Source organism: Canis aureus, chromosome 19 (assembly GCF_053574225.1).
Source record: "Canis aureus isolate CA01 chromosome 19, VMU_Caureus_v.1.0, whole genome shotgun sequence".
NCBI lineage: Eukaryota > Metazoa > Chordata > Mammalia > Carnivora > Canidae > Canis > Canis aureus.
In genome coordinates, this window is record NC_135629.1 from 9,355,924 (window position 1) to 9,381,767 (window position 25,844).

Here is a 25,844-nt window from a genome sequence, read left to right on the forward strand (position 1 = left end):
AGATCCTTCAAAGCCTAGTCCTAGCGACCTACAGACCCACGCTAAGAAAGCCTGACCTTTAAAGATATTTTATTTATTTTTATTTTTTTTTAAAGATATTTTAAATAGCTGCTTAAACGAAATATTAAAGGGTTCACAGGGGAGCTTACCTTTGACCTAGGTCTCAAAAGAGTTCTACAGTGTGGAAGGGCATTCCAAGCAGACAGAATAGAACCAGCAAAGACCCGAAGATTAAAATGTCCACAATTTGCTAGACCCTAAGTAGGGAGTGGTACGATATATACTGAAAAGTATAGGTTGGACTGGAATGCAAGCAGTAGCTGATGATTGAGTGCTGTCACCCTCGTTCCCAGGAGGCATCTCAGAGCATTTCATTTTGCTTCCTCACCCACACAGTTTGTTTTTTTCCCTGTAGCAAAGTTGGGTGGATAAAACATGTGAGGTCTTTATGCCCCATTATATTGATGGTAAATGCACATGTCCTTGGCAGCAGCCAAAGGGAAAATCTGAGTTTGTTTTACCAGGCTCTTCCCAGAATCTACGCACAAGTTCAGCATACAGTGCTTATTGTGTGTGTTACCTGGAGTTCAACTTGGGCCAGGCTACTGAATGAGCATCTTACTTTTTCACTCAAAATCATTTAAGACAATCTGAAATGTCCATTTACTGATCGTGGTGTGGAAAGTACCATGCAGGGACGCCTGGGTAGCTCAGCGGTTAAGCGTTTGCCTTCGGCTCAAGTCATGATCCCTGCAACTCGGAATCGAGTCCCACATCCGGCTCCCTGCATGGAGCCTGCTTCTCCCTCTGCCTATGTCTCTGCCTGTCTCTCTCTCTGTCTCTCATGAATAAATAGATAAAATCTAAAAAAAAAAAAAAAAAAGTACCATGCATGGAAGTCTAAATATTGACAGCCAGATATACAACATATCTGAAAAATAATGATGACTTAGATTTGTGAATAGTAGGTAAACTTGCACTTTGAGGAAAAGTCTGTGTGGTTCCTTTATTTGGTTGAAACGACCAGATATGATGGGCAGGTGTATAAGTGAACACACATGGAGGATTACTAACTGTAAGAAATATTGTAGTTGCAAGTGGTGGGAACTGAACTCAACTTGGCTTAAGCAATTTTTTTTTTTTTTTTTAAGGAATGTAAAGGGACGCCTGGGTGGCTCAGTGGTTGAGCATCTATCTTTGGCTCGGGTTGTGATCCCAGGGTCCTGGGATCTAGTCCCACAACCGGCTCCTGTCAGGGAGCCTTCTCCCTCTGTCTATGTCTCTGCCTCTCTTTTGTGTCCCTCATGAATAAATAGATAAAATCTTCTTAAAAATAAAGGAATGTAAATGGCTGAATAACCAAAATGGTCAGTTGGCTTCAAATAGAGTTGCTTTATCAACTCCCCCCTTTTAAAAGATTTATTTATCCATTTTAGGGAGAGAGTGTGAGCAAGCAGGGGGATGGGCAAAGACAGGGAGAAGTAGAGTCCCTGCTCAGCACAGAGCCTGATACAGGTCTCAATCCCAGGACCCCAAGATCATGACCTGAGGCAAAATCAAGAATTGGCCACCTAACCAACTGAGCCACCCAGGTGCCCCTCACCTCTCCTATTCTCAGGCAGCCTGTCTTCCTGTAGAAATACTGACTCAGTGAAAAGAAAAGACTCCTTTCTGAAAATTTCCAGTAGGTCAAGTAATAGACCCGATTTGGGTCACGTGCACATTCTAGGAGCTGTTTGGCCCCACCTAAACTGTCAGGACTGAAGGTGGGATGGAGGCAGTTCCTTAGAGGAACACTGGAGTACTGTTGCCAGAAGAAAATAGCATGGGTACCAGTCAAAGAAAAACAATAACTTTTACCCTTTTTTAAGTTTTTTTTTTTTTTAAGATTGTATTTATTTGAGAGCGAGAGAGACACAAAGGGCAGGGGGCGGAGTGGGGGGCGGCAGAGGGAGAAGCAGACTCCCTGTCGAGATGTGCAGCTTAATCCTGGGACTCCAAGATCATGACCTGAGCTGAAGGGAGATGCTTAACTGACTGAGCCACCCAGGTGCCCCTAATTTTTACCCTTTAATCACCCAAACTGTCTGGAATGTTACCAAAAGGAGGTATTGCCCCTGTCCTCATAGGTAATAAAGTCTGTAAACACTTACTGGATTTCTGCAATATGCTCAGTGTCGAGTAAGGTATTTTCAGATGTTTCTGTTCGCTCATTTTCTGACCATCTGCCAGACACTGCATGTGAACAAGCTGCACTCCCAGACCTACAGAGCTCAGACTGCTGTGTCACATGCCATAACAAAGTGACTGAAGAGAGGCTGTGGGAATGTCCTGCAGGTCATGCAACCAGCTTGGGTGATCTGGGAAGGCTTCCCAGTGGAAGTATCATCTCAAGATCAGAAGGATCACAGGGAAATATATAGGAAACCAGGAAAATCTATAAGGAAAGACTGTCCCAGGCAGAGGAGACTGTGTGCAAGGTCCCAAAAGCAAAGGTGATGTCATTTTCACAAAACCAGAACAAGGCCTGTGTGGCCCTGAAGGGGAGAAAAGAAAAAGATGTGACAAGCGTTGGGTTAGACATTTTAAATGGGTGAACAGTCTGGTATGTGAACTAGATTTCAATATAGTTGCTTAAAAAAAAAAAAAAAAAACATGAGACAGAATCAGGGCCAGATGGCAGCTTGTAAGTCATCCCTCAGAAGTGAACTTGATCCTGACAGCAACAGGGAGCCTTTGGGAGAGACTGGTGTGAATGGATTTGCTGCTGGTGGGCAAGGAATGGAGAGGATAAAAGTGGGTGGGGCCGGGCAGGGTGAGAATGGGGTGGGACTGGAGCCATTTACTTGACTGGCTCCTGCTTTCTTGCACTAACTCAAGACTTGTGCGTAGGACCCTTGCTTTCTCTGGGCCTCAGTCTCCTATCTATTAAAAGGAATTATATATATGTTGTATCACCTTGGAATAATAGTCTGGCAGTCCCTTAAAAGGTTGAAAATAAGATTTCCATTTAACCCAGGAATTCCACTCCTACTATATAGATCTATACCCGAGAGAAATGAGAATACACGTCCTCATGAAAATTCACACATGAATGTTCATAGCAGCATTATTCGTAATTGCTACAAATTGGAAATGACCCAAATGTCCAAAATAAAAAGATCAATTGGAAATGACCCAAATGTCCAAAAAGATCAATTGATAAATGGAATGTGGTATGTCCACACAGTGGGATGTTATACAGCAATAAAAACGAATGAAGTGCAGATACAGCCTATGGCAGGGATGAACCTTGAAACACACGAAATGAAGGAAGCCAATCACAAAAAAATGCATTTATGATCGTGTGTTTTATGAAATGTCCAGAATAGGCAAACCCACAGAGATATGTAGTTTAGCGGTTGCCAGGGCTTGGGGGAAGGGAATGGGGAGTGACTGCTAATTGATATGGGTTTCTTTTGGGGGGATGAAAATGTTCTAAAATTGACAGTGGTGATGGTTGTACAGCCTTATGAATACACTAAAACCACTAAAATAGTACCCTTTAAATATGTAAATTTTGTGTATGTGAATTACATCCTATTTTTTTAAGATCTTTTAATTTACTTATTCATGAGAGACACACAGAGAGGCAGAGACATAGGCAGAGGGAGAAGCAGGCTTCCCAAGGGCAGTCTGATGTAGGACTTGATCCTGAAACCCTGGGATCATGACCTGAGCCAAAGGCGGATGCTAAACTGCTGAGCCGCCCAGGTGCCCCTCCCACATAGCATTTGATTGCTGTGTCTCCTAAGTCTCTCGTAAATAGGTCCCCACCACCACTCATTTTTCAAGCCACTTATTCTATGTAGAATTCTGTGAGTCTTTTTCAAAGTATTATCTCTATGGGAAATCAAATCTTCAGATCGGTTTTCATTTCAAGAAAAAATTAAGGAGATTGAATTAGTGACAGATGCCCAGAAAATCAAACAAAAAACCAAGGATTACCCCAGGAAAAAACAGAACATCTAGCAAAGGAAATGTAATCACAGTACAATTCTTGAGTCAGCCTGACTCATTGTTTCATGGTTCTAGTGTTGTAAGTGCTGAATATTGATATAAACAATAGCCATATCAAATAATGTGGAAATGTGAAACGTGGAAATCTAAATCTTCATACTCCATGGGGCTAATCAATAGGTAAAAATCTAAAACTGAAAAAAAAATTAACACAAGCAGTACAAGTCTGGCACTTAATCTATATAAAAACAAAAAGAAATCATCAGAAATACCAGAAAGAATTGAAAGGGGTTGGAAGTGAAGGGGAATGGGATAGAGAACAGTTGGTTTTAAAGTATGTGCCAGGGACACCTGGGTGGCTCAGTGGTTGAGCATCGGCCTTCGGCTTAGGTCGTGATCCTGGAGCCCTGAGATCGAGTCCTGCATTGGGCTCCCCGCAGGGAGCCTGCTTCTCCCTCTATGTCTCTGCCTCTCTCTGTGTGTCTCTCATGAATAAATCCATAAAACCTTTAAAAAAAATAATGTACCACATGATTTGTATTTATTAAAGATACAAAAAGTATCTTTAAAAGGTTCACTTAGCCAATATCCATGGAGGCTAAACTCTGAGAAAGAATGAGTTAAAACTCCAAATTAATTCTGAAGGCTTAATTTGGCAAGCTTAATGAAAGAGTGTAAATCTTCACCCTCCCCGTACCCCCATCCACCCACCCTACCCCAGCACAGAACAGAGAAGGTTCACCAAGCTGTACCCTCTCCCACCTGTTCTGCCTTTTGTTTCTTTGCTTGTGCCTGCCAGTGACCAGCCAGAATGAAAATGCCAGCCAACTGTCCTAGGCATCGTCTAAGTGAGAGGCTTCATCGCTGCCAGCCACCTCACCTTTGCCTTCTTCCTCCTTTCTCCCCTTCCTTGGGACCTTCCAAAGTACTTTTGGGTGGGAGCTCTCAGCAACTCCCAGACCCTGATGAAGTCCCTTCAAACGAAAATCCAAGTTGGAGGCCTATTTTCATAGACTCAGACTCCTAATACAGCAGGGCCACCTGGAAGGCCTGGGATGTTCATCTCCCTGTCTCCCCTCTCTGAGGTACTTCCTCGGGGGCAGGATGGTGCCATCAGAATTAAGAGTGCTGGTTCTCCAGCCGCCTAAGTGGCTCAGTGGTTGAGCGTCTACCTTTGGCTCAGGGCATGATCCCGGGATCTTGGGATCAAGTCCCACATCAGGCTCCCCACAGGGATCCTGCTTCTCCCTCTGCCTATGTCTCTGCCTCTCTCTCTGTGTCTCTCATGAATAAATAAATAAATAAATCTTTAAAAAAAAAAGTTCTGGTTCTGAAGTCACACTTAGAACTTGCCTTCTTATCTGCTGTGTGACTTTGAACAAATTACTTAAGCTCTCTGAACTTCAGTTTGCCAGCTCTAAAATGGAGAGCATAATAATACATAGGTTGTTGTAAGGACTTAAAAAGAATAATGTGTGTAATAAGGTGTGTAAGGGCTTCATAAATGAATATACACTTGAATCATCCCCCACTCATCACTGACCTCCTAGAGTCTCCAGGATGATGCTGACAGGTGTGATGATACTCCCCACCTATACCTGGAACTCCATGTTCCCCACTTACATTCACCTCCACCCCCAACCAGTCTCCTCTTTCCAGAGGATCAGCTTTCATCTTGGCTTCTGGCCAAAGGGATCATAATCTCTCTTGCCTTTGTTTGGAATCTCAAAAACCCCTGCCAGTGGATGGTTTGACAACATAGTGGGATTGGGGTGCTCTAAAGAGAGCAAGTAGGGGGCAGCTGGATGGTCCTCTGTGGACTGGGGGTTGGGCATTGTCAGGCCAGTAAGACTTTGCAGGGATGAATGGGTAGTCTTCCTTGGGGGAAACTGAGGCAGGGAAACAGGCCAGCTCTGAGCCTACTAAGGGAATCTCAACATCTCCAAAGGAGTCTCACCAGAGGGTTCACAGGAGGCAATGAGAGGAGGGATTTGGGCTTTAGCCTCTGTAGTGGATCCCTACAAGAACTACCCTCCCCACAAGACTTCTCATGAGGGAAAAGACATCGGTTCCTCAAAGGAAATTAGGGTACTGCCAGCAAAAGAAATGGATCTTGGACAATGCTGAAAAATGCTAATTATCTATTATATTTAGAACCAGGATTCAGATAACTTCCCACAAGATCAGAATAACAGGCTAGATCTAATAAGAGAAAAGAAACAAGAAATAAATGTCAAATCCTACACTGAGGGTCAAGAAACTAACTGCACACAAAGAGGTGAAGAAGACCTAGTAGATCAATATTGGGCAACAAAATGATGTAGCTGCTAGAAACATTAATTCACTGCCAAGCCATATTAATGGAGGAGAATCTAGAAAGGGGAGGTGAAAGTCCAGCTTTGTTCCTAACTGGGTTCAGTTCTAAGAGTTATATTTCATTTTTTAAAAAATATTTGTTTGTTTGTTTTAGAGCATGAGTGGGAGGGGCGGAGGGAGAGGGAGAGAGAACCTCAAGCAGCCTCCACATTGAACGCGGGGCCCAACATGGGGCTCGATCTCATGATCCTGAAATCATGACATGAGCTGAAACTGAGAGTTGGACAGTCAACCACCTAAGCTACCAGGCACCCCATCAAGGGTTGTACTTTATGGGGGACATTTTTGACCTGGTAGGAAGCCAACAGAGGAGAGATGTTACAGTGGTGAGAGCCCAGAATCCTGTCCTTTGAGGAAAGGGTGAAAGAACTGGGAGGGTTTGCCCTGGAGGGAAAAGATTCTAAAATGAAAGGTGCCTTTACAATTCTAAAGGGGTTCCCATAAAGAAAACAGTAGAGCTGGTCAGGTGATAGGTGAACTGGGAAAAGCCCAAGCCTTCTGCTAGTGTCAGAAAAGCTGGATTCAGGCTCTGAATACTCTTCAAACTGCAACATGTCAGACATAACTAAGGGCTGAATGTTGCTTTTCTGTGAGACCCAGGGGTAGGCAAGTCCTGGGAGGGAAATTTTAGCTCAGCCTTAGGAAGAATTTTCTTTCTTTCTTTCTTTCTTTTTTTTTTTTTTAATTTTATGATAGTCACAGAGAGAGAGAGAGAGGCAGAGACACAGGCAGAGGGAGAAGCAGGCTCCATGCACCGGGAGCCCAATGTGGGATTCGATCCCGGGTCTCCAGGATCGCGCCCTGGGCCAAAGGCAGGCGCCAAACCGCTGAGCCATCCAGGGATCCCCAGAAAAGCAAAATTAGATAAAAATCATATCAACCACTATTTGCCTTCTAATAATTAGGAGTAGGATGGGTAGGTAGGTAGGTAGGTAGATAGATGGATAGATATAGGTAGATATTAACACAAATAGGATCATACAAATAATTATCTGAAGCAATTTAGAGAATCACCATGTAAAGATGCATACATTTGTATATAAAGATGTTTATTGTACTATTGTTTCTAGTAGGAAAAAAATAGTGGTAAACCAGCTATCTACCCTTCAGTAGGGAAATCTGGGAATGTGAGTAAATGACAGTGCATCCACACCATGCAGCACACTGTACAGCTAGTTGCAAAAAAAGGGTGGAGCTAATATGTATGTATCGCCTTCAGAATGGTTCCAACAATATATCGCTTAAGGCAAAAAAAAAGTTATAGGATAATATGCATAGTATCCCATTTTTAAATTTTTAAATAGATCTTATTTGTTTATTTGAGAGAGGGACAGAGACAGCAGATAGAGAGCACAAGGGCAGAGAAGGAGAAGCAGACTCCCCGCTGAGCAGGGAGCCTGATACGTGGTTCCATCCAGAATGGTGATCTGAGCAGAAAGCAGACCTTTAACTGACTGAGCCACCCAGGCGCCCCACATGATCCCATTTTTGCGAAAAGAAAGACATGCACATATGTGTCTTTAAATAAAAGAAACCATATGATGCTAAGAGTGGGCGCATCTGGGGAGGCTGACTTGAAGAGACCTAGAGTAAGATGGTTAATGTGTTCTTTGAACATTTCTGCGTTACTTAACTTGGGACAATCAGCACACATTATTTTTACATCAAGTGACTGAAATTTAAATAGTCAACAATCTACTCTGGAAATTTCTCCATGGCATTAAAGATTTTACATCATATGTAATGACCACATGTATTCCTTGTGTAGATGTCTATTACTGTTATTGAATGCAGTGGTGGACACACAGTACATCAGAAGGTGTCCAAAGAGGGACCAGGGACATTTTCAAGTGTCTATCAGACCTGAAAATGTGCAGACTCATATAGATCTAACCATACCTTAGGTGGGAAATTATCTGATAGTTACACTAGGGCTTGTGCATGAAGAGGTCTATGCAGCAATGGTCTCTGCCTTATTATTCCTGCTAGCAAGAGTCTAGAAACCTTCGACATGTCCAACTTCAGGACTGGATAAATAAAAAAATATAGGCTGACTATATGCTTCACTTCTCAACAGTGAATCCAAGAAAGGACCTGGATCTGTAGAAATTTACAGGGAACATGTGCCAGGATATATTTCACAGTGAAGAGAAAAAAGGGAAGTTACAGAACAGTATGTACAGTATGATCTCATTTCTATTTAAGGTGTATATACATGACTGTGCGTTGAAAAAGATCTGAAGCTATCTCTGAAGCTGAAAAACAAAAAGAGAGAGAAAGAATGAAAAAGGTCTGAAGGATAAACAGCAAGCTGTAGGTAGGATTTACCCGTAGGTGTATAGGAATGTGTGCATCCGTAGGAGTGTGGGTAGACAGGTACTGAAGGCAGTGAGCTCCGCGTCCCACGGGGTGTGCAAACCCGGATTGGCTGTCCCTTAGTCAAGGATGGCGCGGGAGGGCTTTCCGAGTCGTGACCTCGGTTCCCCGCTGAGCCCTGAGCTCTGAGAGCGGCGAGGTCGGGGCTCGGCGAGGAATGCACGGTCGGGGGAAAGGGTTAAGCGGCGCCGGGGTTCCGGGGGGCGGGCTCGCGATCGGCAGCGCCGGGCTCCGCTGGCCGAGTCTGAGCATCTCGGGAGGATGCGGCGCGGCGGGCGGCTGCGGGGCGGCGCGCGAGGGGATCGCGGGGGCTGAGCGCGCGGCGCCCAGGTGAGGAGCCTGCAGGGGCCGGGCCGGGCCGGCGCGGGGCGGGGCGGGGCGGGGCCGGGGCCCGGCCCGGAGCTCGGCGGAAGCCCCTTCCCGGGCGCGGGCGGCAGAGCCTGCACGGGCGCCCGCCCCCACCCGGGACACTGCGGAAAGGCGCGGAGCCAGGGGAGAGGACTCGCCGGAGGAGAGGTAACCCGAGACGCACCGGCTCCCGAGGCTGCCCCGGCCGGCCTCTCCCCGGTTCCTGGGGCACGCAGATGCCCCTGCCCCTCACCCAGCCCCCCGCACCACCCCCCATCTCTCCTGTAGCGGGAGCCCGGGACTCGGCAGCCCCCTCCTCGTCCACAGATGCATGCATTTCGTTTGAATTGAGGGTGGTGAGCAGATGCCATTTGCTTATCCTTGAAGGCCTAATTCAACTGTCTCCTCTGAAAAGCTTTTGGACCCCCCCCCCCCCCCGTTCAAAATGAGCCATTGCGGGTTTCACAACCCCTGGTGTGGCCATTGGCTGGCTGGCTGTGTGACCTTGGGTGATTTGCTAAACCTCTCTGAACCTCGGTTTCTCCCCCTCTGAAATGGTTATACTCACACCTGCTTGTGTTTGGGGGGTTGGATGAGATGGAGGACGTGCAGCTAATCTTAGCGCAGGAGCTCCACTGGGTAAGGCTCAACACAGGGGCACTATTATTAACCAGGACATGTGTTAGTGGCCGTTCAGTCCTTGCTCCAGTCCAGCTGACTGGCCCCCACTCCTGACACCAAGTGAGGCTTCTCTTTGGGTCCCCAGCACCCAGTTTGGGCTAGGGGCAGAGCATGGGGCTCACTGAATGTTTGAGAAAGGAACTGACAAGACTTTAAGGCAGAATCGAAACTCAGTTTGGGGAATGGGTTTAAGGGATCTTTGAACCCCCTGAAATTGTCTACAACCTTTGACGAACCTGGGCATTTCCCTGGAGAGTGCACCTGCAGTTTTCATTGGCTTCTCAAGGTCTATGTGAGCCACCAAGGATGAGGAGCCAGGGAGCTCTGGCACACCTGCTTCCCAGAAAGGAAAGGAGCAGGGCCTCCGCCCCAAAACCACCCAGGCCTCTCCTCACACGGCTGCTGCGCCCCTGCCCCTCTCTTCTGGCCATGGGGTCCCTTCCTGCCTCCCTGGATTAACTAGGGACTGTCAGGATGAGGAACCTTTAGGGGATATCTACCTGGGGCCAGGCATATGCAGGAGGCTGGAGACAAGAAATAAAAGTGCAGATGCAGCCCTTGAGAAGCCCCAGGCCAGTGGAGGAGACTGGAGATTACATTATGTGACCAGGATGATGGGAAGGGGTAGAGGAGGTGTCAGGGAAAGAAACGTCTAAGCTGAAACGAGCCACCATCATATCTTACCTGGATTTCTGGACTAGCCTCTCTTCCCCTTTTAAATATTTTATTTATTTTATTTGAGAGAGAGAAAGTGCACAAGTGTGTGCAGTGAGCAGAGGGGCAGAAGGAGAGGGAGAGAATCTCAGGCCAACTCTGAGCTAAACAAGGATCCTGACGTGGGGCTTGATCCCACAACCCTGAGCTGAGCTGAGCTGTAACCGACTGAACCACCCAGGCACCCTCTTCTCCCCCTTTTAAAACACCAGACCTTGTTGCTCTCATACTTAACATCTGTATTGGCTTCCTGTGATACTTAGAATAAAATCCAGGTGCCTTACTGTGGCTTACAAAGCCCTTTGTGATCTAGCCTTACCTTCCTGATTTTATCTCCCTCTGCTACTTTCTCCTTCATTTGCTATGCTCCAGCCACGCTAGCCTTTTCATTTCCTTTTTTTTTTTTTTTTTTAAGATTTTTTTAATGTATTTATTCATGAGAGACACACACAGAGAGAGGCAGAGACACAGGCAGAGGGAGAAGCAGGCTCCATGCAGGGAGCCCGAGGCGGGACTCGATCCCGGGTCTCCAGGATCGCGTCCTGGGCTGAAGGCGGCGCTAAACTGCTGAGCCAGCCCGGCTGCCCAGCCTTTTCATTTCTTGAACTCACTCGCTCATTCTGCATCAGGGCCTTAGCACTTTCTGTTCCCTTTGCCAAATACATTTCTCCCATATCTTCAAATGGCTGGCTCCTTCTCATTCAGCATCTAGCTTAAATGTCACCCCAAAGAGGCCTCCCTGCTACCCCCTGGGTAAAGTAGCCCCTCATCTGTCTACTTCTTAACCCTGTTTTATTTTCTTCATAGCTCATCTTATTTAAAATTACTCATTGTCTGTCTCTCACTCTAGAATGCGAGCTCCATGAGGGCAGGAATCTTGTCAATCTGTTCACTGCTCTATCCCCAGGGCTTGGCAGATAGTATGTGTTCAAATTTTGTTGAAATAGTTGAGGCTGGTGGGAAAGAAAGGTTTCTTGACAAAGGGAAAAGTAAAAGGGCTCTAATGCTTATTAAACTCCTATTATGGGCCTGGCCTATAATGTGTTGTGTTAGGTAAGTCTTGTAAGAGCTCCTTTGAGTTGGGGTACCCATTTTACTGATGGAAAACCATGATTTGGAGAGGTGAAGTAACTCACCTAGGAAATGGCAAGGCTGGGATTCAGACCCAGATCCCTGTCCCTTTCCATCTCTCTGACATTTGAGCCAGGCCTTCAAGAATAGGATTTCAGTGGGCATCTGGGTGGCTCAGTCAGTGAAGTGTCCTGGCATCGAGCCCCGCATCGGGTTCCCTGCTCAGCAGGGAGTCTGCTTTTCCCTCTCTCTGCCGTACCACCTACTTGTGCTCTCTCACTCTTTCCGTCGAATAAATAATAAAATAAAATCTTTTAAAAAAATAGGATTTCAGCAAGTGAAGGAGAAGGGAGAAGGCATTCCAGGCGGAGGGACAGCAGATGCAAGGGACTGGGGCATTGGACAGCCCAGTGGGTATTGAAGAATAGGTGAGCAGCCTGATGTGGTCTTGGAAGGCTTGGAGAGGAACTTATCTCCTTTCCTGAGGGTGATGAGGAGCCATTGAAGGTTTTGAAGTGGGGCAAGTAGCATGACTAGAAAGACGCAGTTTTAAAAGGTCACTTTGGGCAGCATGAAGAGCTTGGACAGGAAGGGGTTGGAGGAAGGGGAGCTTCTCATGTCTATTTCCTTCTTTCCTACCATCCCACTTGGGGCAGCTCTGGGTACTCCCAGTGCTCACATGTCATCCCTCTTCTCCTTTTTTTAGGCTCATCCAGTGAGGACTGGAAGTTGAGTGTTCTAGGCCCAGGCATCAGAGTGGACCATGGCCGCCAGCACATGGAGCTATGTATGTGGCTCCCTGCTGCTATATTTGCTGCTGTCTCTGGGGGCTGGCCCTGCCCTGGGCCGGGGCCTTCCCAAGCCACTTGAAGACTCGGAACCACATCTGATCCCAGGAGACCACCCCCAGGGCCCTGTGGGCACAGAGCCCCAGGCCCTCGACTTCCTCTGGGAAAAGTCCAGAGATGAGAGCCACTGGAACTCCAATGCTCTCCAGGCCCCTGCCAAGGAAGTACCTGAGGAGCCCATAGACACTCCCCTTGGCGCAGCCCTGCATGGACCTAAAGCAGCCCATAGGGCTCAGAGAGAAGGACTCCCAGTAACTGATGACCTCCAGTTGGCTCGAGGGTCAAGTTCTCAGGGCTGGACAGGACCTCCTGACTCACAGGAGCCTAGAGAGCAAGAAGCACTAGCCCTCCATCCCATAGGCCTACCCCATTTCACTTTCATCCCCATAACTCCCAGACTCCAACTTAGGATAGCCACAGTTCCTCCCTCCCCGGGGCCAGGGGAGCCTGGGGGCCAAGTGGAACAAGGATCACCTAGAGATGAGGGTCTGGTGGCCGAAGCCACGATCAGAGTCTCAGAGATACCCCCCTTAGACCACCAGGGCCTTCCCCACACTCTTGCTCCCCACTTGGGCACTACCGGGAGGCCAGTGCTGGAAGAACAGGGTGAGGGTGAGGATTTCCAGGAGGCAGCTCGAGGCCCCCTCTTCACCCAGGAGGATCCAGCAGTCCCTCATGTTGGCTGGGTATCCCCAGGTGAGGTGGTATCCTCTCAGGAACCTGGGGCCTGGCCAGACCTAGCATTGGCCAAAAGCCTTCCTTCTGCTGAGGAGCTGCCAGCTGAGCTCCCCAAGAAGACTGGAGGTGAAGAGACCCGGGAAGTCAGTTCTTCAAGTCCCTCGCCCAAACAGGCCGACATTCCTGATGTTAGGGGTTCACCAGGACCCCAGCCCTCGGGTCCCCCAGCCACAGAGACTCCCGATGGGCAGCCTGAGCCAGGTGGGTATCAGAGTGAGGGTGCTGAGCAGTTCTGGGAGGGGGCAGTGTTCACCATTTCTAAGTGGCCTTGGGCCCCTCTGGGTACCATTTTCCTCATTCTGGCCAATGAGGGTGATTGTGCTTCCCTTTTGGGGGATTAGGCTTTGGGGACTGCTGGAAGGTCGGGCAAAGTGATGACTGCTTTTGTTATTTCAGAGATAGCAGGAATGAATGGAGCAGACCCCATCTCCCCCCAGCGGGTGAGAGGAGCACTGGAGACCCCAGGTACCCCCAAGTCCCTCATCCCTGGCCCCTTGGACCCTGGCCCAGCTGCAAATCGAACAGAGAGCCCGGTGGGGGCCCTGCAGCCAGGTGAGGGCATGGCTAGGGGTTTGGGGGAGAGTGGGTACTCTAATAACTAAAAACCTGTGTGAGGTATATGGGAGGGGCGAATGGGAACCGACAGCTCCTTAAAGGACCTGGCTAGCACCTCCTTCAAAAAACTTAGGATAATAAACTAATGCTCACTGGGTACTCTGGGACAAGTCATTTGCCCTTTGGGGGCTAGAATATTCTTAAATGTGACTTGGATATATTTAGTGCAGTTTCTCCAACTCCCGCAAATCACTGGAGGAGATTTTTTTTTTTTTTTTTTTATTCCACTACCCAGCCCCCATCCCAAGGAATTCTGGTTCACTTGGTCTCCAGGTGATTCTAATGGGCAGCCGGTGCCGAGAACTGCTGCCGTATCATTGATAAAAGCGATAGGTCACATCATTGTACGTTACTGGGTGTGGGACCCTATGCCAAACACCCAGTCCTCCCCACAACCCCATGAGGTAGATGCTCTTCCCATCCGCATTTTACAGATGTGCTTAGAGAAGTTAAACAACTTGTCCACCACACTAGAGAATGTGGCAAACCAAAAAGCACTGTTCAAAGAGCTATTTTGATATTGTTATTATTGCAGATGAAGCCGAGGAGTGGCCGGGGCGCCCCCAAAGCCATCCCCCGGCACCCCCAGTCCAGGCCCCCTCGACGTCACGCCGGGGCCTCATTCGGGTCACCACGCAGCGCGCCCTGGGCCAGCCACCCCCTCCGGAGCCCTCAGCCAGCTCCATGGCATCAGCCCCAGCCACCAGCCCCCCGGCCAATGCCACCGCACCCCCCCTGCGCTGGGGTCCCCTGCGGCGGGTGCTGAGCTTTTCCTGGGAGCTGCACGTCTACGGGGTGGGGGTGCTCTTCCTGCTGCCCGCATTGCTGGCCCTGGCCTCCCTGGCAGCCGCCCCTTCGGCGCCCCGGCTGGCCCTGGGGGCGGCCGTGCTGGTGCTGGTAGCCTCGGGGCTTCGGTCTGCCTACATGCTGGCCGACCCGTACGGCTCGCAGGCGCGCCTGGGCGTGCGCGCCGGCCTGGTCCTCTACAACCTGCCCTTCCCCTTGCTGCTCACGGCGCTGGCGGCGCTGACCCTGCTCGGCCTGGGCGCGGGGCTGCCGCCGCAGCTGCAGAACCCGCTCCTGCTGGCGGCGCTGGCCTTGGCGCACGCCGTGGGGCTGCTGACCACCGACCTGCTGTCGGTGAGGCCCGCGCTCAACCTCCTGGCCCAGGGCTCGTCCTGCGCCTGGGGCGCCGCCGTGTCCCTGGGCACGCTCTGCCTGTGCCGTCGCCGCCTGCTGGACGGGCCGCGGGGCTGGGATGCCAGCCCGGGCCCGCGGCTGCTGGCCGTGGCGGGCGCGCTGGGGCTGCTGGCCAGCGGCTTGCAGCTGGCGGCCGCGCTCTGGCTGTACCCGGGCCCGGGCCGCGTGGGCCGCTTTTCGTGGGCCTGGTGGGGCGTCCACTTCTGGCTGCGCCTGCTGGAGCTGACCTGGGCCCTCGCCCTGGCGCTGGCCGCGGTGGCCGCCGCGCGGCCCCGGCCCCCCACGGAGCACGCTTGCTGGGCAAAGCTACTACGCCTGGCGTGTCCCACGCCCTCGGGCAAGAGCGAGGTGCCCGAGCGACCCAACAACTGCTACGCGGGGCCCAGCGGCGTGGGCGCGGGCAGCCTGGACCTCAGCAAGAGCCTCATCCGCAACCCGGCGGAGGGGGGGCCGCCTGCCGCGCCCAGTTCCGGCGCTTGGGGCTCGGCGGCGTCTTTGGGCCGCGGCCCCCAGGGTGGCCCGGGGCTGTCCCGCTGCAGCGTGGGGCCCGCGCCGTCGACGAGCGAGCTGGACCTGCGGCCGCCGTCGCCCATCAACCTGAGCCGGAGCATCGACGCCGCGCTCTTCCGCGAGCACTTGGTGCGAGACAGCGTGTTCCGGCGCTGCGGCCTGCGCGGCCTGGCCTCCCCGCCGCCTGGGGGCGCGCTGCGGCCGCGGCGGGGCAGCCACCCCGACGCCGCGCCCGACGCCGAGCCCGACGCCGCCGGCCCCGCGCTCCTGCGCGGCCGCTGCCGCTCTCTCAGCGACGTGCGCGTGCGCGGCCCGGTCCCGCCGCACGTGGGGGACGACCCTGAGCGGGGGGCCTCCCGCAGCTCCATGGACAGCCTCTCCCGGGGCTCGCTCAAGATCAGCTGGAACCCGTGGCGTCACGGGCTGTCGTCGGTGGACAGCCTGCCCCTGGATGAGCTGCCCAGCACGGTACAGCTGCTGCCGGCCGCGGCCCCGGCCCCCGGCCCCGGCCCCGGCCCCGGCCCCGCCCCCGCCCCCGCGCGGCCCGGGGACCCGCAGACTGAGGTCCAGCCTCGCTGCAAGCCGGGGGACTCCCGCAGCGCCTCCAGTGACACCATTGAGCTCTGAGGGGCCCAGGGATGCGGGAGCAGGGCCCCACCCTCCGTGGCCATGCGGCGTGGCCCATTGGGACAGCTGAACAATGGAAAAACTGGCATTCCCGGGCTTCCACCTGACAGCAGACCCTGGAAGCAGCCAGGCATGAACCTACCCCGGTTTTTGTTTTTTTAATATCTTCCCCCCCCCCCCCCAGCGGGTATTTTGCACAGAGGCTGTGACTTACGCGGAATACAGGGTGGACATGCATGGATATTGATGTGGGATATGACGTCTAGGTACCCCAGACACCCTTCCAGCCTCCCCGGCGTGGACAGATGAGGCTTGCTTGTCCAGACTGACTGTCCTCCTTGTGCCAAAGAAATAAACCCTTAGGAGTTGGCTCATGCCTCCCTCTGGCCCTGCCAGGATCCTGTTCAGAGAAGAGGTAGCAGTTCCCAACCGCCCCCCCCCCAGCAATCCCAAGTCCTCTGTCTCTTGGGGAGAGGAGGATTTCTTTCTTTCTTTCCCTTCTTTCTTTCAAGATTTTATTTATTAATTATTGAGAGACACAGAGAGAGAGGCAGAGACACAGGCAGAGGGAGAAGCAAGCTCCCTGAGCTCCCTGCAGGGAGCCTGATGTGGGACTCGATCCCAGGACTCCGGGATCACACCCTGGGCCGAAGACAGGTGCTCAACCGCTGAGCCACCCAGGTGTCCCGAGAAGAGGATTTCAAAAGGAAAGGGCACTTGACCCTGGGAAGTTTTAGGAGTAATGGCTACCAATATTTTATAGAACATCTATCCGTTGTGCTGAGCCTTCAGGTCTTCGCATCCATCATCTTCTCATATTAAGCCTGAGTGGAAAGCGTATCATGCCCATTTTTTAAATGGGAAGAGTGAAGTTCAGAGACAAAAGTCATTTGTCCAAGGTCCTTTACACAAATGTTCATTGGCACTGAACCCAGGAAGTTCCACTCCAAAGCCTGATTCCTCCACCCCCCTCTCCTAACACTACTTTCAGGGCCAAGCCTAAGGGAGGGGCCCCTACTGCCCCTCCATCAGAGTAGCCTTCAATTTCCCAGGGTTTTAGGAAACTTCCCCAAGGGCAGGGGAGAGGGGCTCTCAGCAGCTTAGGGCAACCCATGGGGAGGAGGAGGCAGGTAGTGAGACGGAAGCTTCTCTCTTTTTCCAAGACCTTTATTTCCTGAGATGAATAAATAATCAGTGGCTGAGGGGCAGGGGCGCTGAGTGGGGACCAGGAGGTGGCAGCATGCAGCTGGCAGGAGGGGACTGTGATGGGCCCAGCCCTGGAGGGCACCCCCTCACCCCAGGCAGGGGCCAGAGCCCAGAGCCCACAAGCAGCCACCACAAGGAGATACTTTTTAAAAATTCACACATTGTGAAGCCTGCCCAGTTTCCCCCAGGCCAAGAGCTCATGGCATCCACATTTAGGGCTACTTTTTCACTCCAAGGGCCTTGCCTGCCCCGGCCTGGTGGTAGGAGGTGCTTACCCCACTCAAAAAGAAAGCAAGCTGCCTCCAGTGTCCAGGTGGGAAAGAAGCTGGCCCTCTGGGGACAGCCTGGATGGGAGGAGATCCTGCAGGTGCGGCGGGGACTATCTGCCCTTGATGAAGCCCTCCAGCACACGGTCACTGCGCTCTGACAGCCAGTAGCCAGTCATGGCCGCCACGGCCCCGATGAAGATGGCGGTGAAGACCAAGTCGCCCTTAGCGGCCAGTGTGGCCAGCGCACAGATGACGACCCCAAAGAACATCTGCTGCAGCACAACCAGCTCATCCTCTGTCATCTCCGAGAAGAAGCCTGCTGACTCTGTGAAGAACGTGAGAAGCACCTGTCACGCCTCTGCTATTCCTGGAGCTGCCCACGTGCCTCATCGTGGCTGCCACACGCCTGCCTGGCAGGCCAGCACACAATGTCATTTACTGCTGAGAGCGATTACGACGGGGGCAGTTACTGTCCCTGTCTCCCTAAGTGGGGCACGGAGGCTCAGAGAAGTGAGGAGGTCTGCCCAAGCCGTGTGGTGGGCAGGTTGGGGCAGAGCATGAGTGCTAGCCCAGCTCTGGAGCCAGACTGCCTGGGTTTGACTCCCAGCTCTGCAGCCTGCTGCTCATGTGGCCCTGGGCAAGTTATTTCCTCTCTCCGCATCCTGGTTTCCGCTGTGTAAAATGGGGCTGAGAATAATACCACCAGCCCCGGACTGGTTTTAGAAGTGAAAGAAGTTAAAACATGCAACATGCTTGCAACAGTGTCTGACACACAGTGAGCACTGGGCAAGCAGTCACAGTTGTCACCATTGTGATTGTCCTTCGTGTCATCACACCTCCGGCCTGTGACTGCTCTCAGCAGCCCAGGACAAGGACGGGTCCCATTGGACAGATAAGAATGGAGGTAGGGTGATTTGACACTAAGTGCGGTTTTCTTTCTCTCTTGGGAGGCATGAGGTTGCTTAAAGTCACCCTGGGGGTAAGATGTGGGGTTTGGGCCTCAGTGCTGCCTCATGGGGGCTGGGTGGCAGTGGGGATGGGGCAGGGCCTGTGGCTGCCTGGAGAAGGAACTTGCCTGCCCCCCCCCCCATGAGGACCCCCCCCTCCTCCCGTTCCCCGCAGTGGGGGGGCACTCTGGGGCTCACCTGGGATCTGCTCCTTCACACATATGCCCTCCATCTGTTTGTAGCCTTCAGCACAGATACAGCGATAGCTACCCTCGGTGTTCTCGCACTGCTCGTTCTCTCCTGGACACACCTGTGTCTCACATTCGTCCACATCTTGAGGGAGGGTGAGGCAGGGTCAGACCCCCACTGCCAGGGTTCCACCTGCAGGAGCCCTGACTCCATCTCGCTCACATCCAGACCCTCCCCTCTGCCCTGGCCCAGGCAATATTCCACCCTTGCTTCCCCTGCCCTGTCTGTATCCCCCCAGCCATTCTCAATCCATGGTGGGCAAGGCACTCCACCGTCTGTGCGCTGCTGGAGACTCACCGAGACACTTGGAGCCCACCTGCTGGTAGCCAGGGCTACACTTCTTACAGCGGCCTGGCCCTGCCCCCATGCAGCCCAGGCAGGCCTTGGCGCAGTCTGGAGAAGGGAGAGGAGAGACAAGGTGAGAGCTGCCCTTAGGCCCAGGGCAGACTGTGGAGGGGGTACGTCCCAGAAGAGGTCTGGGGGGGTTCTGGTGCCTGAGAAGGTAGAAATTTGGGGGTAAAGGCATGGAGCAGCTCCTCCTACCCTCCACAACAGGACTGGCACTTACCTCGGCACTCATAGGAGCCCTCCGTGTTTACACAGAACTGATCGGCTCCACAGCTGGCTCGCTCTGTGCCACACTCGTCGATGTCTGTAGAGAGGCCGGCAGGGCAGGAGTTTCAGTCCCTATTGCACTAACAGGGAAGCCGAGGCCAGGGTTGTTGGGGAATGGACCTGCCTATGCTCAAAGGGGGTGCCAGAGACTGCAGGCTGCGCGCCAACACAGAGGTAGGGGTGCAGCTGGACTTAAGAGCTGTCCAGCCAGAGACCAGTTTCCAATCTGCCTTGCAGCTAAGTGTGGCCCAAGGAGTGAGTTCTGGCCAACAGGATGTAAACAGAAGGGATGTGCTCCACTTTTAGCTTGGCCTTAAAACAACGCAATTGTTTTAAATCCTCCATGCACTTTCTTCCCTTTCTCACTTCCTGAGTGTCAGGTCATGGAACACGAAGGTACCTATAACCCAACCTCAAACAACAGAAACGTCCCGCGGGGATGACCACAGAGTAAGACAGGAAGTACTGGGTCCCTGAGTGATTGTGACAAGCAGAACTTCCTTGCCGGCCTGGACCACTCGTTCTGAGACTGTGGTATGAGATAAAAATAAACCTCTATATTCTTTAAGCCACAACCTTCGGTGATCTTTTTGTTATAGCAGCTTAGCCTTTACCCTCATCTGTATAGACAGCTGGACAGAGACCAAACCAAGTCTTGAACTCAGGCTTCGCAACCCCAAGTTAAAAATCTTCATTTCCCTGGCTAATCCTTCCTCAATTTTCAAGACTTGGCCTAAGTGATACCTCCTCCAAGAAGCCTTTCCAGATTCCCCACCACCAGAGCTGAATCAGGGACATCTCTAACCGCACAAAGTAACTGCCTGGCTACTTTTCTACCTTTCCAACCGGGCTGAGATCTCCACGAAGATGGGGACAGAGTTGGTCTAGCCCAGATACGTTTGTGTTGACAGGGACCACCTCCCCAGCCCTAGGGCGGGGCCTCACTCACCTACACACTTGAGGTGATGCAGGGCCCAGCCCTTCTTGCACTGTAGACAGTTTGACTCTTCGGGTCCTGAGCAGCGGGCACAAGGGCCAAAACAAGCTGAGCGGAATGGGGAGAGTGTAAGGATGGGCATGCAGACATCCTATCTGTGCCTGCCCAGCCCCACGCCTCTTGGCTACCTACCCGAACATACCAGATGGCTGGCGTTGCGCTCTGCCTCAAAGTAGCCAAGGCCACACTGGCCACAGGCCTCGCCCCCGTAGCCGGCTTGGCAGTCACAGTGCCCGCTGCCCCCTCGAGTCCCTTCCCCTTCACACTGCCCGTAGCCACCGCAGGGCTTCTCTGCACCCCCAGGACAGGCTGTGGGCAGACACCAAAGCAGGTAAAATCACAAATACAGTCGTGAATACAGAGAATATTCCCCATATCATGAAACATTTTTGGAGAAGAACTTAATGGCAACATAACGCTTTGTATGAAATGTACTTAACCAATACCTTCCTATGGAACAGATTATTTACCACAATTTCCTCTTATAAAGGAATTAATCATCTTTGTCACGGATTTTCTTTTTCTGTTTGTTTTCAATTTACTACTTTTTTATTCTATTTTTTTAAAAGATTATTTATTTATTTATTTATTTATTTATTTATTATTTATTTATTTATTTATGATAGACTTAGAGAGAGAGAGAGAGGCAGAGACACAGGCAGAGGGAGAAGCAGGCTCCATGCAGGGAGCCCGACGTGAACTCGATACCGGGACTCCAGGATAGCGTCCTGGGCCAAAGGCAGTCGCCAAACCACTGAGCCACCCAGGGATCCCCTACTTTTTTATTCTTTGTGTCACTAAGTATCTGAGGCTTCCAGAGAGATTTTTCTAAAAGGGCTGGTGGTAGGTTCAGCTCCTCCCTCAGGACTGTATGTAGAAGAAGGTGATGATTGGGGTTTAAAACAGCACTTGCCTGTCCCTAGGAAGGTCACCTTAGTCCAGAGGATGGGCCTGATCTGATCTAGGCATGGGAAGTGGGATGGTGGGGGCATTTCTCACATACATGATAAAAACCACAGTCCCATCTGACTATCTAGCCCTGTAATCTTTATTTTCAGAGCCATTCCCCACTGATTTGTTCATCTCAATAGCCCTGTGAGGCATATGAGAACTAAGGTCCAGAGAAATTATCTGAGCAACCTGAGCTCACACAGCCAGCTAAAGGACAGAGCCAGGACTTGGATCCTTGGCCTTGGAAGTTCCCTCTAGTCCCTCGAGAGGAGCTTGAAAACTCACGGAGACAGGAGGGCCCGAAGGTGCCTGAGGGGCAGCAGAGCTTCAGGGAATCTGAGCAGAGCCACTGGAAGAGGTCTGGGGCTTCCTGCTGCCTGAAGTGGGGTGGGGATGACAGTAAGGGGGAGCTGAGAAGGTGTCAGGTGCCGCCCACTGCCCAACCTCCCAAGGAATCTGTGAGACAACCCACGTTGGATATAAGACCCATAAGGCTACCTGACCAACACCTTCTCCCCATTTGGCAGAGGAGTAAAGTGAGGCTCAGAGTGAGACTTGGGCCCTCCCATAAGCCCTTAGCAGATCTAGGTTTGGAAGAAGGAGCCACAGTAGGACACAGACCCTAGCATGCAGCTCCCTCCTTCACCACCAGGACCGTCTGTGGCCCCTTCCCTGGAAAGCCCCCCAAAACTCACTTGTGAAACCACCAGCTCTCCACCAGTTCCTCGCTCAGCTCCAGCAGGCGGTGGCATTCAAAGTCCGACTTGCTGCACACGCTCTCAAGCACCTCCACCAGGCGGGTCTCACTGACCAGACAGGGTGTGAGTGATAAGACTATGTTCTACGCCATCCCCCACCCTCCTTTAGGTGTCCTGTTACCACTACTCCTATGCCATGACTTCAAAGGAAAGGCCATGGGGCATAATGGAAGGGTAGTCAAATAAACCTGGATTCACATCTAGTTAAGTGACCTTGGACAAGTCACTTAACCTCTCCTGAATCTCTGTTTTCTCATCTGTAAAATGGAGACAATACCTGTCCTGCAGATTGATTATAAGATACCTCCATTCCTGTGTTTGCACAATGGGATGTAATACTCTCCTTGCTGGGTAAATGTGATTAAAAATACATTGCATAACAACTGTTGGCAAGGATGTGGAGAAATTGGAACCCTCCTACACTGAAGGTGGGAAAGAAAAATGGTGCAGCCACTGTGGAAAACAGTTTGGCAGTTCCTCAATAGGTTAAACATGGAATTACCATATGAATCAGCAGTTCCACTCTTGGTTATATATCCCAAAAGAATGGAAAACGGGTGTTCAAACAAAAACCTGTACACAAATGTTTGTAGCAATACTGTACACAACGGCCAAAAGGTAGCAACAACCCAAATGTCCATCAATTGAAGAACGGATAAGCAAAATGCAGTAAATCCATACAATGAAATATAATTAAGCTTTAAAAAGGATTGAACTACTGACATCTGTTATATTATGAACGAACCTTGAAAACAATATACTAAGTGAAAGAAGCCAGATACAAATGGATTCCAATGGAATCAGCAAATCCACAGACACAGCCAGCAGAGTAATGGTTGCCAGGGGCTGGGGGAAAGGGAGAATGGGGAGCTGCTGCTAAATAGGTATGTAGTTCCTTCATGCCGTGGTAAAAATGTTCTGGAACAAGACAGTAGTAAAGGCTGCAAAACATGTAAATGTACTGATGTCTTTAGGGGTACATTTTATGTTATATATATTTCACCACAACAAACTTTAAATAAATAAATATATATATATATATATATATATATATATATATATATATATATATATGCATACACATATATTATGTATTTAAAGGGTCTAGCATGTGCTTGGCATATAGGAGAAGATTTAAAAAACAAAAACCAAACAAACAAAAAAACAGGAGCCATTATACAGCTAGAAGTGCCCTTCAGGTTATCTTGGCCAATCCCTTCATTCCTAAATGAAGAAACTGAGGCCCAATAAGGGAAAAGAAAATGATCCATGTTACATAATAACAAACCCCTCGTTTCTAGTGGGCATCACAGTTTAATCCTTACCACAATCCTAAGAAACAGACAAAGCAAGTATTAACATCCCCAATTTACAGATTAGGAAAGTGAGGCTCAGAGAAGTGAAGTGACCTTCCCTAGGGTACACAGAGAACTGACAACCAGGTCTAACTCCAGGTCTTGTTGATTCCTTCTCCTTAACCTGACTTTGGAAAGGGGGAGGGCCTAGGATTCAGGCCTTTCATTTGGTGGTGTCATCTCATCCCACAGCTTTATAATACTGAGAACTATATATATATATATATAATTATATATATATAATATAATATGCTGAGGACTCTCAAATTCAGGTTTCCAGCTCCTACTTTTCCCCTGAGCCCCAGACACCTCAATCTAACTCTACTTGGCTGTTTAATGGACATTTCAGCCCAATATGTTCAAAGAGAACACCTAATTCCAGCCCCCGCCCCAAACCGCCTCCTGCCTCAGCTTTACCCATAGCAGGAAACAGCTCCACTCTTCACCCAGTTGCTCAGGCCCAAAAGTTAATGAGTACTTTTTATTCTTTTTCTCTCATACCCCATAATGATTCCATCATCAAGCCCTATCAGTCCATCTGCATAACATACCCAGAATTTGACGCATTCTCACCACACCCACCACTAGATACCACACTGGCTCATGCTGTCGCACCTAGACTAGCCTCCCAAAGGGTCTCCCTGCTTCCTCTACTCCGGCCCCTAGTCTTTCTGCTACTACAGCGTAGGTACATCTTCTAAAGGTATGAATAAGAGCACATCACTTCTCCGTTCCAAACCTTCCGATGGCTTTCCCATTACACTCAGAATGAAATCTAGACAGCACTCTGTGACCTTCAAGGCACTCTGCCTCCATGTTCAACACTCTCTTCTGCTTCACTCCCATCCAGCCTCATCTCAAACACAAGCAGCTCAGTCCCACTCTGCCCAAATCCCTTCCCTGTCACATAGCTTGCTTCTCTCCTTCGGTTTCTGTTCAAATGTCATACCTTGAACCCCATGCCTCCCCACGATTCTGTAGTCCACCCTGCTTTCCTGTTCTTCATTTGATAGGACCTTATTTATTTATTCACTGTCTGTCTCCTCAATTAGAACGTAAGCTCCTTGAAGATGGAATTTTGCCTGCCTTATTTATTGCTATGCTAGATATGTTCAGGGATACTTGTTGAATAAGTACTCCCCAAGAGTTTCTAGGCCTCCCCAGTAGAGCAGAGATTGGGAGGTGAGGTATACAAACCCACCTCTCCAGGCCCTTACCTGTCTTTGTATTTGGACAACTTCTGTTCCTCCCAGGCCGTATTTCCACCTCCAAAGTTGTCCCGGATTGTTCTCTCCAGGCCCTGGAAATGGAGAACAGTAGTAATAGCTAAGAACAGTGCCTGGCACATTCTAGCACTTGGGTATTTCACTGACCAGGGGACTGAGGCACAGAGAGGAGACCTGCCCAAGGTCATACAACTAGTAAACAACCCAGCTGGTACTTGACTCATGCAGACTTGCATCCCAGAACTGCGTTCACCTCCTGTGCCACCAGGTCGGGCCATCTCCCTCAAGGCTGCTCATGCACCCACCTTGTTGAAGCTGTCGACCAGTTCCCGGCAGGTATGACATGGATGGAGCTCAGTGGGGGGAGAAGACTGGGGAAGAGGAGACGGCTGGAGCCAGACGGGGCCTGGGAGACTAAGGAAGAGAGTCAGGCCCCAGAGCAGAGGTGGGACCAGGCCCCTCCGGGGCAGCGAGGCCATCTTTTCCCAGGCTGGGAACCTGTAGATAAACGGAATGGGGATGGCTCCCCGGAGGAGCCTGGTGAGAAAGAGAAGGGTTGGTTCTGAGGCGCCGCGGGTCTGGGAGCTCGGATCTGTGTTATTATAAGGCTAGCCCGGGGGAACGGCCCGGGGAATGGCCCGGGGAATGGCCCGGGGAGGGAGGGAGGGGGTGAAGAAGGAGCCCGTTCCGCAGTTCCAAGACGGGAATAAGTGATCCTCGTCACCATGGGAGACGTGGCCTGAAGCCTCAGCAAGGGAGAAGTCAACTCATTGCTTTAAGGTCTGAATACGGGTTATGGGGGCCAGGATCAGCGGAATTAGGGAGAACGGGTCAGAGTCCAAGTATCAGAATAGGGGCCGGATGGGCGGTCCCGTGGGGCGGAGTCCGGAACGGAACCCGGGTCTAGAGGGGAGGAGCCCGGGTCCGGACGCGGAGAGCAGGGGTCGGGTTCGAGGCCTCGTAGCCTGCAGCAGCGCGGCCCGCTGGCAGGCAGGGGAGGGTGCAGAGCCGCCGAGGCTGCGTGCGAGGAAGAGCCCACCCACCCGCCGCGAGCGCCCGCCCGCCGCTCGGCCTCCCCAACGCCGCAGCCGCCGCCGCCTGCGTGGGACGCGCCGCCGCCGCCGGCTCCGCAGTCCGGGGGGCGGGGCCCGCCCCGGCCAATGGCGGC

The 25,844-nt window shown here is 51.2% G+C and overlaps 2 protein-coding genes across 8 annotated transcripts; one reads left to right on the forward strand and one right to left on the reverse strand.

Annotated features, from left to right (window-relative positions):
• The first annotated feature begins 8,564 nt into the window (after positions 1–8,564).
• On the forward strand, positions 8,565–16,473 carry PRRT3 (proline rich transmembrane protein 3). 6 transcript variants are annotated; one of them, XM_077857852.1, is made up of 5 exons: positions 8,565–8,692; positions 11,892–11,993; positions 12,272–13,352; positions 13,548–13,703; positions 14,302–16,473. In XM_077857852.1, the coding sequence occupies exons 3-5, from the start codon at positions 12,329–12,331 to the stop codon at positions 16,101–16,103; spliced, it is 2,982 nt and encodes a 993-aa protein (XP_077713978.1). In that variant the 5' UTR covers positions 8,565–8,692; positions 11,892–11,993; positions 12,272–12,328; the 3' UTR covers positions 16,104–16,473. The 6 variants fall into 6 exon arrangements, with proteins under 6 accessions (XP_077713978.1, XP_077713981.1, XP_077713977.1 ...); XM_077857851.1 differs by lacking the exon at positions 8,565–8,692 and adding an exon at positions 8,777–9,081; XM_077857850.1 differs by lacking the exon at positions 8,565–8,692 and adding an exon at positions 9,130–9,267.
• A 776-nt stretch (positions 16,474–17,249) lies between these two features.
• Positions 17,250–25,837, reverse strand: CRELD1 (CRELD disulfide isomerase 1). Of its 2 annotated transcripts, none has more exons than XM_077857882.1 (11): positions 25,720–25,837; positions 24,982–25,174; positions 24,668–24,750; positions 22,033–22,143; positions 21,623–21,714; positions 20,519–20,695; positions 20,339–20,434; positions 19,343–19,426; positions 19,072–19,167; positions 18,724–18,858; positions 17,250–17,903 (listed from the first exon to the last, which is right to left on the reverse strand). In XM_077857882.1, the coding sequence occupies exons 2-11, from the start codon at positions 25,153–25,155 to the stop codon at positions 17,689–17,691; spliced, it is 1,263 nt and encodes a 420-aa protein (XP_077714008.1). In that variant the 5' UTR covers positions 25,156–25,174; positions 25,720–25,837; the 3' UTR covers positions 17,250–17,688. The 2 variants fall into 2 exon arrangements, with proteins under 2 accessions (XP_077714008.1, XP_077714009.1); XM_077857883.1 differs by having other exon boundaries at positions 24,982–25,213; positions 25,720–25,801.
• Positions 25,838–25,844: the final 7 nt, after the last annotated feature.

Coding starts and splice junctions, on each gene's coding strand:
- PRRT3 (XM_077857852.1), top strand. CDS start 12,329: ATGGCCGCCAGCACATGGAGCTATGTATGTGGCTCCCTGCTGCTATAT. Junction 13,353..13,547: donor CGATGGGCAGCCTGAGCCAG/GTGGGTATCAGA, acceptor TTGTTATTTCAG/AGATAGCAGGAATGAATGGA. Junction 13,704..14,301: donor GGTGGGGGCCCTGCAGCCAG/GTGAGGGCATGG, acceptor TTATTATTGCAG/ATGAAGCCGAGGAGTGGCCG.
- CRELD1 (XM_077857882.1), bottom strand. CDS start 25,155: ATGGCCTCGCTGCCCCGGAGGGGCCTGGTCCCACCTCTGCTCTGGGGC. Junction 20,435..20,518: donor CAGCCATCTGGTATGTTCGG/GTAGGTAGCCAA, acceptor CATTCCGCTCAG/CTTGTTTTGGCCCTTGTGCC. Junction 17,904..18,723: donor TGTGAAGGAGCAGATCCCAG/GTGAGCCCCAGA, acceptor CGTTCTTCACAG/AGTCAGCAGGCTTCTTCTCG.